We start from the raw sequence: 16,187 nt of genomic DNA, 5'->3' as shown, positions 1-16,187 counted from the left end.
CAGAGTAATTATGCTGAGTGAAAGAGATGAGGCACAAAGAAAAAAGATAGTTTATACTGTATGATCCCTTATACTGTATGATTCCCTTTGTAAGTTGCTTGGGGATGGGTTGGGGGGCAGAGTAGGGGATGGGGCAGGTAAAAGCAAGAGGAAGTATTGGAGATAAAAGATGAATAAAAGAGTTTCTGAGGAATTCCTCTTGGGGCTCAGTGGTAATGAACCTGACTAGTATCCATGAGAATGTGGGTTCAATCCCTGGCCTCACTCAGTGGGTTAAGGATCCAGCATTACCAGGAGCTATGGTGTAGGTCACAAATGCAGCTCAGATAGCTCAGATCCCTCATTGCTGTGACTGTGGCATAGGCCAGTAGTTGCAGCTCCCATTCAACACTGATCATAGGAACTTCCATGTGCCGCAGGTGCAGCCCTAAAAAGCAGGAGGAAAAAAAAAAGAAAAACAAAAACAGAGTTTCTGACCCTTCCATAACTCATTCCAGTAGTGGGACAGGCAGTTAAGAAGATGAATGACTTACCACATTATAAGTTCTATAAAACAGGGCAGTGGTGATACAGAAAATAAGCAAAATACACTATGGCATTTACATTGATTCTTCATATAAAAATCATGGTTTCAAGGTATAACTTTGCTTCATCTGCTTTGGTCTTTGCAAATTGTACTCCCAGGTACTCGTTCCTAAATCTGCCACTATTGTTTCATTGTTGTGTTTTGCAAAGGAAAAACCTTTGAAATTAGGTAAGCTGTGATCCAAATTCCTTCTCTGCCCACCACCAGCTGTCTGTATGACTGTGTAAGATTCTTTTCCACCTCAAATCTTTGTTTCCTCATGACGGGAGGGGGTAATCCTACCTCCCTTGTGGGCTCTTGGAAAGGATTACATGAGATAATCATCATAAAATGCAGTGTCTCCCATCCAAGTAAATGTCCATTTCCTCCCCACTTACTCCTTCCTTCTTTACAAATTTTAATTACAGATATTATTATATATTATATACATATATTGTGTAATATATATACAACATGTATCGTATATAATATGCATATTATGTAAAACAGTATAGTATAATAAGTTCTATTTTATCTCCCTTATTATTTGTTATCATACACAGCCTATAAATGGATGGTCTAGGAAGAATGTAACTCCTGATGTTATATTTAAGTACCACTAACATATTAGTGGAAAACTAATTTTTCTCATTCACAGTTAGGCAACTCTTGGTAATAGATGTAATTTCAAATTTGTTTTACTTATAAATGATAAAATCATAAATTCCTCTTGGTCATAATTAACCTAACTCCAAATGTGATTAATATGTCACTAGATATCCAGGATGGGGGAAAAATGATGCTATTCTTTGATTTCTTTGAAATTTAGGTATCAGTAATAAAAATCAGGTCAGTATGAAATAGGACAAAAAATGAATACTCTGTTTATCCCTATTCATGATGTAGTTCTTTTTTTTTTTTTTTTTTGTCTTTTAGCTATTTCTTGGGCCGCTCCCGCATATGGAGGTTCCCAGGCTAGGGGTCGAATCAGAGCTGTAGTCTCCGGCCTACACCAGAGCCACAGCAACGCGGGATCCGAGCCGCATCTGCAACCTACACCACAGCTCACGGCAACACCGCATCGTTAACCCACTGAGCAAGGGCAGGGACCGAACCCGCAACCTCATGGTTCCTAGTCAGATTCGTTAACCACTGCGCCACGAAGGGAACTCCATGATGTAGTTCTAATTGACATTACACTTATATTTGAGAAAAGTATTCTTGAAATGCACTGAAAAGCTAAGCTAAAATTATATTTTGTTGTCATTACACAACTCATTTCTTTATTTTTTTTGTTATTACTATTTTTTTAATAGTTATTTCCCCAATACAGATTTTTTTCTACTGTACAGCATGGTGACCCAGTTATACATACATGTACACATTCTATTTTCACATGTTACCTTGCTCCAATGTAAGTGACTAGACATAGTTCCCAGTTCTACACAGCAGAATCTCATCGCTAATACATTCCAAAAGCAATAGTTTGCATCCATTAACCTCAAGCTCCCTATCCACCCCACTCCCTCCCCCTCCCCCTTGGCAACCACAAGTTGTATTCTCCAAGTCCATGATTTTCTTTTCTGTGGAAAGGTTCATTCGTGTCATATATTAGATTCCAGATACATGCGATGCCATATGGCTTTTGTCTTTCTCTTTCTTACTTCACTCAGGATGAGTCTAGTTCCATCCATGTTGCTGCAAATGGCATTATTTTGTTCTTTCTATGGCTGAGTAATATTCCATTGTGTATATATACTACATCTTCCTAATCCAGTCATTTGTCGACGGACATTTAGGTTGTTTCCAGCTCTTGGCTATTGTGAATAGAGTTGCAGTGAACATGAGGGTGCAGTGAACATGCAGGTGCATTTTACTTTTTTTTTTTTTTTTTTTTGTCTTTTTGCTATTTCTTTTGGCCGCTCCTGTGGCATATGGAGGTTCCCAGGCTAAGGGTCGAATCGGAGCTGTAGCCCCTGGCCTACGCCAGAGCCACAGCAACGCAGGATCCGAGCCGCGTCTGCAACCTACACCACAGCTCACGGCAACGCCAGATCGTTAACCCACTGAGCAAGGGCAGGGACCGACCCCGCAACCTCATGGTTCCTAGTCGGATTCGTTAACTACTGCGCCACGACGGGAACTCCCGGGTGCATTTTTTAGGGAAAGGTTTGTCCAAATATATGCCCAAGAGTGGGATTACTGGGTCATATGGTAGTTCTATGTATAGATTTCTAAGGTACCTCCATACTGATCTCCATGGTGGTTGTACCAGCTTACATTCCCACCAACAGTGCAGGAGGGTTCCCTTTTCTCCATACCCGCTCCAGCATTTGTTATTTGTGGACGTATTAATGATGGCCATTCTGACTGGTATGAGGTAGTTTTGATTTGCATTTCTCTAATAATCAGGGATGTTGAGCATTGTTTCATGTGCTTGTTGGCCATCTGTATATCTTCCTTGGAGAAAAGTCTATTCAGGTCTTTTGCCCATTTTTCCCTTGAGTTGTTGGCTTTTTTGCTGTTGAGTTGTATAAGTTGCTTATTTATTCTAGAGATTAAGCCCTTGTCCATTGTATCATATGAAACTATTTTCTCCCATTCTGTAAGTTGTCTTTTCGTTTTCTTTTTGGTTTCCTTTGCTGTGCCAAAGCTTGTCAGTTTGATTAGGTCCCATTGGTTTATTTTTTCCTCTTATTTCTGTTTCTTTGGGAGGCTCACCTGAGAAAACATTTGTAAGGTTGATGTCAGAGAATGTTTTGTCTATGTTCTCTTTCAGGAGTTTGATGGTATCTTGTCTTATATTTAAGTCTTTCAGCCATTTCGAGTTTATTTTCGTGCATGGTGTGAGGGTGTGTTCTAGTTTCATTGCTTTGCATGCAGCTGTCCAGGTTTCCCAGCAATGCTTGCTGAAAAGACTGTCTTTTTCCCCTTTTATGTTCTTGCCTCCTTTGTCAAAGATTTATTGACCATAGGTTTATTTCTGGGTTCTCTATTCTGTTCCATTGGTCTGTATGTCTGTTTTGGTAGCAGTACCATACTGTCTTGATGACTGTGGCTTTGTGATATTTCCTGAAGTCTGGGAGAGTTATGCCTCTTGCTTGGTTTTTGTTTCTCAGAATTGCTTTGGCCATTCTGGGTCTTTTATGGTTCCATATAAATTTTTGGCTTGTTTTTTCTGGTTCTGTGAAAAATGTCATGGGTGATTTGATAGGGATTGCATTGAATCTGTAGATTGCTTTGGGTGGTATGGCCATTTTTACAATATTGATTTTCCCAGCCCAGGAGCATGGAATATTTTTCCATTTCTTTACATCTTTAATTTCCTTGATTAATGTTTTACAGTTCTTGGCATATAAGTCCTTTACCTCCTTGGTCAGGTGTACATTCAGGTATTAAAATAATACTGACAGGAGTTTCTAAGTCCAGCTTTTAAGATCATGACTTAATAATTTGATATTTTATTTATTTATTTGGTCTTTTTAGGTCCGTACCTGCAGCATATGGATGTTCCCAGGCCAGGGGTCGAATCAAAGGTGTAGCCACCAGCCTATACCACAGCCTCAGCAATGAGGGATCCAAGCCATGTATAGCTTGTGGCAACACCGGATCCTTAACCCACTTAGCAAGGGCAGGGATCAAACCTGCATCCTCATGGTTGCTAGTAAGATTCGTTTCTGCTGAGCCTTGACAGGAACTCCTAATTTGATATTTTAAAATTTGCCTTTTTATTAGGCATAATCTTCACATAGGTACTTTTTATGTCTGCCCATCTTTTTACAATCTTTAAATGCAGATCATATACCCATACTCAGTGTTGACTGTTACCTATCTTGAATTTAAAAATACTCAATAAAATTATTCTCTCCTAGAGAAGAATACTTTTGTAGTTCTACAAATTCTTCTATTTTCTTCACTAAATTTTAGAAAATATCAGATGCTTTACATATACCTATATGTTATATATATGTATATATACACATATGCCTTTAATATGCTAAATTATTTTGCTAGTCTTTTCACTTGAAATCTTCAGAAAAACACATTGCCTAATTAATAGTTGAATGTAATTTTAGTTTGGTACCTTTGAGACTAGTCTGCTTCTCCTATGTTTTATGGAGGAGGCAAGAGAGATTTCCAAGCCTTGCACTCTGGCCCTTTCAGTGGTTAAAGCTCACTCTTTGTGGAGCACTTTTGTGAGCCCCTAGAGGGCCTCAATTGCTGCACCTCACTTTCTTTTGATTCCCTATCCCACTTGGTGCATCCCTATTCCAGTTGGCCCCTCTAACATCTTCCTCAGTCTGTGGGCATCCTGTGTTAAATCCCATGCTATATACTTTTGCTGAGGTCTCTTCATATCTTCAGGTTGCAGGAATACCCCATGGTAACAGTAAAACCAGATCTCTCCTGCTTGCTAGTTCTGATTCATGAGAAATATGTACACATCACTTATCCAGCAAACTCTAGGAGTTCAGGCCAGTCTCAAAGGTGGTAAGTAGCCCTCAGCCTTAGGTTAAAGTAATAATAGGTCTGTCCTCGAATATCAGTGCATGGTCCACTTTAACTTTCCCTGACATGAGCCAGATGCAGTCCTCTGTGTCTCCCAACTGTAGTAAATGCATTGCAGAGTACTTTTCCCTTAAAGTATCTCCCTAACCAAGTTTAGGATTCTAAGGTCATGGTCTTCATGCTTCCACAGGGGGTACACAGTGGTGCACACTCACAGCCTGGCAACGGCTTTCTCCAGAGCCACTCTTCAGCCTTCCTGTCACACTGTCCCTTCCCTGAAAACTGAAGCATTTTAGCATCCCTCCCCAACATCTTTAGTTCTTTACCATCACATTACTGTTAGTTAAGTATAAGTTTGACCAAATTCATTCATTGTCTGTTTGGGTAGCTGACTTCCCATATCAGAGGAGGAGTTGACACAGGGAAATGAATTCTTAACTATACTGGGAAGGATTGGAGGAGCTGCTCTCCAGAGGGCTAGGTCCCAGGACCAGCCAAGGAACTGACCACCCAGAGAGAGCTGCTGCCTTTCCCTTCATCAGAGGAGTGAGAAAGCATGAAGCTGCTCCTATCAGCATATCAACTCCCTCTCGGTCCCCAGAAAGCTGCGTTTACACTGAAACCCTGACGAAGGCAACCTCTGTGTCTCTGTGACTTTGCTTTTCCCCAAAGAACCTCAACAGGCATCACTACATTGACCTTCCCTCACTTGTTAATTCCAAATGACGTGCAAATTATCTGTTTTACTGAATCTAATTATCAGCCAGAACCATAGCTGTGAAAGGATCTATGAACAAAAACAAAAACAGTTTTTAGCTTTCTAACTTGTGCAGTACATGCCAAAAGGTGGAGTAGATGTTGCCTGCCATATCATAAATATGTACATTTCTATAGGTCTTTTTGGTACAGACATTAACAGTATATTCTTGATTTTAAGAGCCTAAATTTTTTTGCCTTTATTTTGTTTTCTTAAGTATTGATAATAGCATTATCATTTTACTCAGAATGCTTGAAACAAGGCTTCATTGTTCATCATTTTCTTCTACCATTCAGTGTTTTGGATTCAAAGTGAGAGGCATTCTGATTAACTTTTCCTCCACAAAAAGTTAAATGATATTTATATTTAGAATTTCAGGAAAAATATGTATGGGTCCTTTTTTTTAAAGTAATGCTCCTTTGCTCCTTGACATGTAATGAATCCTTTCAATTTGAAGTAAGTGGTGTTTTGTTTTGTTTTTTTTTGGTTGCTCCACAGTATATGGAGCTCCCAGGCCCAGGGATCAGATCCAAGCCATAGTTGGTGACCTAAGCAGCAGCTGCAGCAGCACCGACTCCCTAACCCACTGTGCCCCGTGGGGATTCAACCTGCGTCCCATTGCTCCCAAGACACCACTGATCCCACTGCACCACAATGGGAATTCCTGAAGTAGATGGCTTTAGATGGCTTTTACTGAGAAATATTCTCTCAGATCTCATTGAGAATATAAAGTATTTGAATGCTCCCCTTTTTTCTTCTGTATTAATTCCTTATCAATGAAGTCCATATCCTCTGACTTGGCTTGTTTCCTTCATTTCAGTTGTTAACTATTTTTACATACCCAGTGATTTCCCACGACATATGGAGGTTCCCAGGCTACGGGTCCAATTGGAGCTGTAGCCACTGGCTTACACCACAGCCACAGCAACGCGGGATCCGAGCCGCATCTGCAACCTATACCACAGCTCACGGCAACGCCGGATCCTTAACCCACTGAGCGAGGCCAGGGATCGAACCCACAACCTCATGGTTCCTAGTCGGATTTGTTAACCACTGAGCCACGACGAGAACTCCCACATACCCAGTGATTTTTAGTTGCTTACTGTTACTGATAAAGGTCTAATAGAGGACTTGTGAAGAGAGAGACCACCAGGACATAGTTTGGGTCTAGAATAATTATTTTACCCTCCTCAAGGGATGGTCGTGTGGATTAAATGAGTTAACATCCATACAGAGCTTTAAATAGTGCCTGAAATGGTATAAGACTCTTCATCACTACTGCCTTTACCACCTGGGATGGAGGGGGTTGCTTTAGATCTTGGACGGGTCTAGCTACAATGTTGTGCTGCCTCTATTCTGGTCTCAGTGGATTGTGGATCTGATGCCCTTAAGTATTAGGTGGGACTGGAAGCTCTTGAAAGTTTTTAAGAAATTTGACATTTCTACTGCATAAGTTGGAACTCTTTCTGGTTTTCCAGTGGTAATTGTTGGGCAGGGCTGGCCTCCTCCTGTGGTTTAGACACCTCATCTGCGGAACTGGGAGTGAAAATCAAAGGCATATGTTAGTCACTATAGTCCTGGAATCCCCAGATTTTCATTTTAGAAAAATGTTCAAGTGTATGCTATAAATATGAATGCAAAGTATCTACTAATTTGACATCTAATTGCTTTCCCTCTTTGATAAAATTTACTTACACAAAAGCATTTTTCAGTTCACAGTGAAAGTAGTATCAACTTTTCAAGCAGAGCTGTCATATTTGTTTTACTGATCCAGTTTTGAAAATTGGACAATGAAATACATACTGTGTAATATAAAATAGGTTCAAGTGATGGAGATGGACATCACAGACGATTTCGGTCTTTTAGGTTTAATGATACACTTCAAATTTTGGTATTTGAAAATGGTGGATATTGAAAAGTAGTCTATAGAATTCCATATTGAAAAGTAGTTGTATAGTGTAGAATTCCTTTGATTATGCTACATAAACAACTTTTTTAAAGTATAGAAAATGTTCCATATTTTAATTACCATTGCAGTGTATGAAATACTTGACTTTGTGATAATCTTAGTATATAATAAAAGTAAATAATCTGAACATGCTGAGCAAATAGGCAATATCAGGTTAGTTACTTTTGTAAAATCTTAATTTGTATTATGTTAAAATTGGATAATTTTGAAAATTGTAGTGTGTTGCATCATACTTTAATTGTAGAAGCAGCAAATATGACATATACGCAAGTGATATTATACTTATGTTTCTTGCAAAATGAATTCATTCTGTTGTTCATACCGTCATAACTGTATGTCTTTTCTCGAATTGATTATAGACATTTTTCATGTTTCTCTCCTTTTAGGCACAAAGGAACTGACTCTCAGCAGGAGCGGGGAGATGTCGTTGTTGTATTAAACAGCTTCAAAAGCAAAATACTGCAAGTACAAGTGTGTGAGGCTGCAGCGCTTGCAGCCTTTGTTCTTAATATAAGAATTATTTTTTTCTTTATTTTTGGTCTACAACTAATTTCACAATTTTACTAACTAAATTGTCATATTAAAACTTTGGCAATGAAAGGAAGAAGAGAAAAGGAAAGCACAGAGTTTGAAGTTAGAAGTATGTCTAGTATGTCTAGTCTACTTACTGTATTTGTAGCCAAATAATGTTATGAATTAGAGATAAGATTAGGAACACAGGTTGAAAAGTTAGCCCTTTCAACAGGAGAAAAAAGTGGTGTTTCTTTTCTTTACAAAAACAAACAAAAAAAACAGGGAATTTTTCCTTTTATAGCCACACCTGTGGCATAAGGACATTCCCAGGTTAGGGATCGAATTGCAGCTGCAGCTGCTGGCCTACACCACAGCTGCAGCAGTGCCAGATTCCTGAACAGGCCAGGGATCAAACTCAAATTTTTATGGACGGTATTTCAGCCACAAGGGAACTCCAGTAAAGGAATTTTTAATGATGGTAGATTTAGTTCTTTGAACCAACGCACCTACTTAAAATCAATAAAACTGGTGGTTAAAATGTTTTAAAAAAATTTTAAAAGCAGTGAGCTGATGTTAATAAGTAAATGTAAATCCAAAATTAAAGAGAAAATGAGAGCCTAGTGAAGTAAGCAAGCACAGAACCTTCTTTTGTGCAAAGAAAGCTACTGTTGCCCTGGGAACACTTGTCCATCCCAGTACATGTGAACTATCATTTTGATTTAATTTTCAGGATTATAGGGACAGAAATTAAAACCCTGGACCCAGATATAATGGGTGTTCTTTTAGAAGGCCTTCTTTGCAATAAGCCAGCTTCATGGTAAGGATGAACCATAGTAAATATACCACCTTTTTTTTTTTTTTCTTTTTTGTCTTTTGAGGGCCACACTGTGGCATATGGAGGTTCCCAGGCCAGGGGTCTAATCAGAGCTATAGCTGCCAGCCTGCACCACAGCCACAGCAACGCCAGATCTGAGCCTCATCTGCAACCTACACCACAGCTTTCAGTAACACTGGATCCTTAACCCACTAAGCGAGACCAGAGATCAAACCCGAATCCTCATGGATCCTAGTTGGATGTGTTAACCACTGAGCCATGGCAGGAACTCCACCACACACTCTTTTAACCCAAATTTGTATCACCTAGGTAAACAGGGAAACCCTGAGCTTTGAATTTGCACTAAAGTGGTTCCAGATTAATAAGGGTGTATAAGCATCTGGCAGAAATACCCATTTATCTGTGGAAGAAGATATTATATTCAAATACACAAAGAAACCCAGCAGAAACAACAAATAACAGAAAGCAGACACTGAAACAGCTATGCTTACAACATTCAAAGAAATAAAAGACAAACTTGAGGAGTTCCCGTTGTGGCTCAGTGGAAATCACCTCTGGAGTAAGATATTATATTCAAATACATGAAGGAACCCAGCAGAAACAACAAATAACAGAAAGCAGACACTGGAACAACTATGCTTACAATATTCAAAGAAATAAAAAACAAACTTGAGTTCCTTTTGTGGCTCAGTGGAAATCAAGCCAACAATCATAGTATCCATGAGGTTACAGATTCAATCCCTGGCCCCACTCAGTGGGTTAAGGATCCAGCATTGCCACAAGCTGTCATGGACACAGCTCAGATCTGGCGTTGCTGTCACTGTGGCGGAGGCGAGCAGCTGTTGCTCCGATTCAGCCCCTAGCCTGGGAATTTTCATATGCTGCAGGTGTGGCCCTGGCGGGGGGTGGGAATCAGCTCATGAACTCTGGTATCCCAGTAATAGAAATTCCTGAAAGGAAGAATAGGAAATGGAGGAAGGAAAGTATCTCACTGATAAAGATAGATAAACATTCATGTCAAAGGTCCACAAATTAGGATGAATGAAAAATGACCCACGTAAGATCCTAATACCTACCAAAGAGAAAAGGCAAGTCACTGCTATAAAAATGACACCAACACTAGCAGCAAACATTTCATTTTCAAGATAACAAAAGTTTTTCAGTGTTTTGGGGAAAATTATTTTGAACATAGGGTTCTCTAGGCAAATTCATAATCAAATATGAAGGCAAATGAAGTTATTTTCTGAAGTGTGAAGAATTAGAAAAATTATTTTCACAGCCCTTCTTGAAAGTGTTTGCCAGCATGATGAAGATGAACAAGAAAGAAAATAGGTATTTCAAGAAAGGGTGAAATTAATGTGAAAACCAGTACAAAGAAATCTTGAAACAGATAAACATTTAATTGTTAAGCTTTAAGATAAAAATGTATTCGAGAAGACAGGACATCTGGACAATTGAGTAACATTGATAATAAACTAGAAAATACTAGGTATGTGGTAAAGAAGAACTATATCTCACCATAAGAAAAAATAAATACAGAGTTCCCATCATGGCTCAGTGGAAATGAATCTAACTAGCATCCACGAGGATGCAGGTTCAATCCCTGGCCTTGCTCCAGTGTTGTCGTGAGCTGTGGTGTAGGTCACAGATGTGGCTCGGCTCCTCAGTTGCTGTGGCTTAGGCCAGTGGCTCCAGCTCCAATTAGACCCAAGCCTGGGAACCTCCATGTGCCACAGGGGCAGCCTAAAAAGAAAACAAAACAAAAAACAAATGAAAAAAACAGTAAAATTCCAAGAAAAAAACATCCTCTCATGGTGAAATGTGAGAGAGCAGACTCCATGTGAACCAGGAAGAGTCTCCTAGGAGGGCACAGTGGTCACGCCGTGATAACTGCAGGGGAAACATGATTGTAGTGGCCTTTTAGACTCTTCAGTGAGTGGTGTTTACACCGTTACAGTAAGCATTTTTACTGAGTTTCAAGTTGTAGAATGCACATAGCATAGTATAAAAGCTAAGTGTAAATGTCATTATGTTTACAGTGCTAAAGTGAAAGTTGAGCTAATGTGAGTTGGGAGGCAGAAGGAAAAGGTACAGATGTTATTGTCCTTGTAAGAGGCTACGCAAGAGAAATCACTGAATTTGTTGGAATAAAAAAATTAAATGTTATTTAAAGTTACAAAAATACTCAGTAGAAAAACTCATGGTAAAGATAGTATTATCAAAACCTCCAGATAAAGAGGCAAAAGGAGGGGTGATATAAGTAAGCTACTCATCTTTCATCACAAAGAATGAATAATGTCTAAACTCTGTGAATCCAGATATACGTAGATAGCATCTGAAATTGGTAATTCAGTACATACAAGTATAAGCACATTATTTAGCAGCGTGGAGGTAACCACCAAAAGAACTAAACACAAGAGGCTGAACTGATAGTTGAAACCAGATTGGGTCAATAATGTACTAAGTAAGGTCTTTCTTGGCTTCATTTATTGTAACAACCTTAGATTGACAAGGATCCCCTTGTCCACTCTATTTCTAACCATGCAGTATACTATTAAAGCTGCAGAATTTTAAAGTTTCTCTTTACCATGCTATCTAGGTACAAAAAAACCCAGACAGAATTAAGGAAGATATCCTTTCCGATAAAGATGGAACAAAAAAAGGAATGTGGGATTCCATTAAAAGGTAATTACTAATGAATATTTTAACATGTAACTGTAGTTCCATCTAGAGTCTGGTATATGGGAGCCCTGCAGATCATAAACATTTGAATCAAGCACAGATCTTCTCTAGAAAGGACAAGACAAATACATAAATGTCAATAATACAAGGTAGGAAACTGGAGCTGTGAGACAGCTGAGCATAAAGTGCTCTTCAAACCAAGGGAGCAAAAGACGATATCCAGTTAGGAGGAACCTCAGAAAAGACTCTTTGGAGGAGTATGTGGCTAAGATGTGTTCTAAAGAACGGACAGGAAACAGGGTGAGGGTACCTGGTTACATGAAGTCAGAAAGATTGGGTGTGTTTCTCAATACCCCGGCTAGCTGGTGTATTGAATATCATGGGTTATCTCTAAGTTATCTTGGGACCTATAGTAATCAGAAAAGGACCATACTGGCTTACATCTTCAAAGAGTTCAGGAATAGAGCTGACTGGGCATTCAGGTGATGTGGTCCAGAAATTCTTTTTCCATCTCCTAGTTCTGTTCTCCGCGCCTTCTTCATTTTCAGACAGGTTTTTACAAGAAAAAGCTGGTCATCTCTGGTGGGAAGAGATTGCCTCTTTCTAAATAGTGTCAGCACAGTTTCCAAGGCTGACTCATTGGTCCAGCTATAGCCATGTATGCTGGACTGAACTGATCCTTGTGACTGACTGACTGACTAAGCTTGGGTCATGTGTCTGCCTCTAGAGCCTTGGAGAAGGCCCATCCCACCTACATCTCGTAGACTGAGATAGAGGAGGAATGGTTACCCGCCCACCTACTCACAGTACCAGGTTATTGTGACTGGAAGTGTAAAGGGTGTTAGGTGGCAAAACAAGTGTCTGCCATAGGTCCACATCATAGGTGACTTTGAAAGTCCAGGTTAGAGATTAGAACTTAATTTGAATTATGGTGGAGATCTATTGATCATTTTTATCAAAGAAAAGAAATAGAAACTTTAGACCCAAGAGATTCAACAACCTAAGCAGATTTTGTTATACCAATCAGAATCATTTTAGACTTTGCCCAGCTTGGGTCTCTTTTTCTGTAGTTGACCCTGTTTGATAAGACTCATGTTACTAACCCAGTATGTTCATTGAAGTGGGTACTGATCTGATCAAGGAAGGTTCAGAGTCACGCATTTTGAGATGATTTGGAGGTATGTTTGACAGGGGATAATGAAACAGAACCTGGACATTTTAAAGAGTATTGATGAGCTTCCATTAAAACCAGAGGGTAGATATAAGAAAGAATAAAGATAATTATTAAACTATGGCATAGCCACTTACAGTACGGAAAGGATACCAAAACAAAACAATGCTTTGTTAGAAAGAGAGAAAGTAACTTTGGGGGATGGTAACTCCTCCAGATACTTAAGCATTGTATATGTTATAGTGTTTTTTCACTAACTTCCAGTGATGTTTTTCTTCTCTGAATCAACTGTGTATTTTTATTATTTGGGGGGATTACAATGAGAAAAGATTTGAAAAACACCTCTACCATAACAGTTCCTTTTTGGTAAAATATATTCCACGTTGACTGTGAATTGTTTAGTTTTCCAGATTTTAGTCATTCTCAGTTCTGTGCATATAAAAATGAAGGTTTTGATTAAATAAATTTTAATAGGAAAAAGAAGAAATGACACATTATGAGTAACCCAAATGAAAGATTCAGTTGCTTTTGTGTATGAGATGGGGTATGTCAAAGGCTGGTCTGGGTCCAGAAAGTGGTGACAGTGACAGCTGGGCCCAGATGAAGCTGCTGTGGTATACACTGTGAGTGGGCATGGCTCCCCAGTGCTGCCGTATTTCTCCTGGAGGCACAGCCTCGGTGCAGAGATGGCCGTAGCTGGTCTGGAGTGGATACTACCCGTGACCAGAGAAGCTCTCCATTGAGGCAGCTGTTCGAACATGTCATCATGGGGAAGCCACATCAGCACTCAAGGACCCACTGTCGTACCACGTGTAACAGTTGTTGCTGCCACAGTTGACACTTCCACCTCGTCTTGCTTCTCCCCACTGGCCTGTTTACAGCCTCAGTACGTTAGATCTAGCCGTGATGCACCACAACTCAATCTATGTTCTTAAAACAACTTTTATAACTCACAAAGAATCAAACATGTTACTCCCTTATTAACCTGGAGGGAAATATGACAGCATTTGATGTACAGTTTTTTAAAAAAGTCATAAAACTTCAAGTTGTGTTGTCACATGTTTAAATAGTAATTTTTAGAATAAGTACTGTTTACAATGTAATAACTTCATTTTGAAAAGCATTACTATTTTTATTTCTTATTAAATTTAGTAGTTAGATAAGTTTCCAGGTGTATATTAAGAGACTGTCAACCACTATTTTCTCATTCCAAGTTTCACAAAGAGCCTGCGTAAAAAAGACGAAAAGGAAACAGACATTCTAAACATTTTTTCAGTTGCTTCTGGCCATTTATATGAACGGTTTTTAAGGTAGGTATTTTTTTTTATCTAATGTTTTGAAAAGTAATACATTTCCAAGATCCAAAAAGAATTTTTGAAGTTTAAAAGAATGAAAGAAATTACAATGAAGAAAACCTCCCACTCTGTTTCCCTGGTACCAGTTCCCTGTCCTACAGGAAACCAACGTTATTGTTTCATATCCTGTTAAAGATGTATGTAGAAAAGCAAATATATTTTTTCTTTTTCAAACTCCCTTTTACCCAAATGGTAACAAAATACATACTGCTGTGCACTTTGCTTTTTTTTTAACCTAAAATAATGTGGGAAGAATATTTTCTAAATGCACTGAAGTTTCATGAGTTCGATTTGAAATGTTGGTGATCTTTAAGGTTAGAAAATGGGTATATTTATAGTAAGATGATATGTGAGAAAAAGAATATATAGTAAATTTTTCTTTTCTGGTGAAGAAATCTTGTTTTACAGAAGGAGGCGGAGGCTAAGAGGAGGAAAGCAATATTTGCAAGCTACAGAGGGCTGTTTTTAACTATATAGAGGGATCACAGAGAATGCTTAAAAATGTTTGAATATGTACTGATGGTTTAAGAGGAACTCTAGATACATCTGTATCTTCTCCAATCAGAGGTCTAGGATAGCAAGACAAGTGATCTGTCGAGTGAATTTACTAGTATTTGGACAGGTTGTTCAGCCCCTCAAGATTTACACACCTGTGTTAATGAGACAGTAATAGAATCAAGCTGTTTCGGACAACCTTCTTTCTCTTGTCATTTGGAACAAATAAAAAAAATCAGTTTAGTCTCTCGGGTGTACAGATACATGGCTTTACATATATGTATGTACATATGTGTTCATATACACATGTATTATAGCCTTATACATTACGTACTTGGTGAGCAGCTGTAGTATTTGTAAGGTATTTCACTCTGTTTCTTCATAATTCATGGAAAACTCCTAGTTAATATCTTTAAATATTTTAAATCCTTAGGAGAAGTAAGATGAACTCCTGTTAATGTTAATTTATTGAATTTATTGTTCTTTTATTCAGAATTATGATGCTTTCTGTTTTACGAAACACCAAAACACCAGTGAAGTTCTGGTTTCTTAAAAATTATCTCTCTCCAAAATTTAAAGTAAGTACATTAATTTTTTTACAGAGTGGTTAATATTTCAGTAATAAATTCTTTATATCATGGTAAATTCATATAGCATTTTTCTTTTCAGAATGAGTCTTTACGCAGGTTAATGTATTTAATCAATTTAAAACTTTGGTAAACTTTGGTATTCAGTATTTTTTATCTAGCTTAAAAAAATTCTGCACAGCCTCTATTTAAAGAAGTGATTAAAAGCACAATAGGAGATGGTTTATTTTTAAGTAAACTCAAAATCAGGATTAGTGGATTTTCATGGTAATGAAAAATGAAATAAATTTGGCAATGAAAAATATGTACAGATTGTTAAATAAAAGAATTGATTCTGTCATATTTTTGTAAAGAAAAGCAGGAACAGTGGTATCTAGAAACTATGAAAACTGTACCGTAGAAGAGAGTTTGATGATACCAAGAGCAAGGTTCTTGTGTCACGTGTGGTGCACTGGTTACTGCGGTGTGTGGGCACTGCAGTTAGAGTCTGTGGCACCTCTCACTGCTGCCACAGAGTGCACCCCATTTCTTCCTGTTAAATAGATTCCAGGCAAGGTTAGGGTCTCATTCAGTAGCAGTTGAGAGGAGTTGTCTTTCTGGAGCAAAACCAGTAATGAAAGCAGAAATAAAAATAGCCAGCCGTGCTTTGATTCCTTGGTCTTGCCAGGCACATTGCTAAGTACCTCACCTGCGTTAATCGGTTGCTCTTCATAAAGCCCTACACCCAGAAAATCCAGACTCAGAAGTTA

General features: G+C 38.5%; 1 protein-coding gene across 3 annotated transcripts in view; it reads left to right on the top strand.

Annotated features, from left to right (window-relative positions):
• UGGT2 (UDP-glucose glycoprotein glucosyltransferase 2) overlaps positions 1-16,187 on the top strand; it is a 171,828-nt gene that overhangs the window by 127,920 nt on the left and 27,721 nt on the right. For all 3 annotated transcript variants that reach the window (XR_014819754.1, XM_021065792.2, XM_084982147.1), the window contains 4 exons: positions 8,187-8,271; positions 11,748-11,833; positions 14,216-14,311; positions 15,345-15,429. Coding sequence is in view for 2 of the 3 variants with exons in the window: in XM_021065792.2 (XP_020921451.2) it covers positions 8,187-8,271; positions 11,748-11,833; positions 14,216-14,311; positions 15,345-15,429 (352 nt within the window). In the remaining variant the exon portion in view is untranslated. The remainder of the gene's footprint in view (positions 1-8,186; positions 8,272-11,747; positions 11,834-14,215; positions 14,312-15,344; positions 15,430-16,187) is intronic.

Source organism: Sus scrofa, chromosome 11 (genome assembly GCF_054392235.1).
Source record: "Sus scrofa isolate SSC_HxYL_T2T_F1_AM1 chromosome 11, Sscrofa_HxYL_maternal_Yorkshire_Landrace_v2.0, whole genome shotgun sequence".
Classification (NCBI taxonomy): domain Eukaryota; kingdom Metazoa; phylum Chordata; class Mammalia; order Artiodactyla; family Suidae; genus Sus; species Sus scrofa.
The sequence above is the reverse complement of the archived record's forward strand: the minus strand, read 5'-3'. Positions and strand labels throughout refer to the sequence as shown.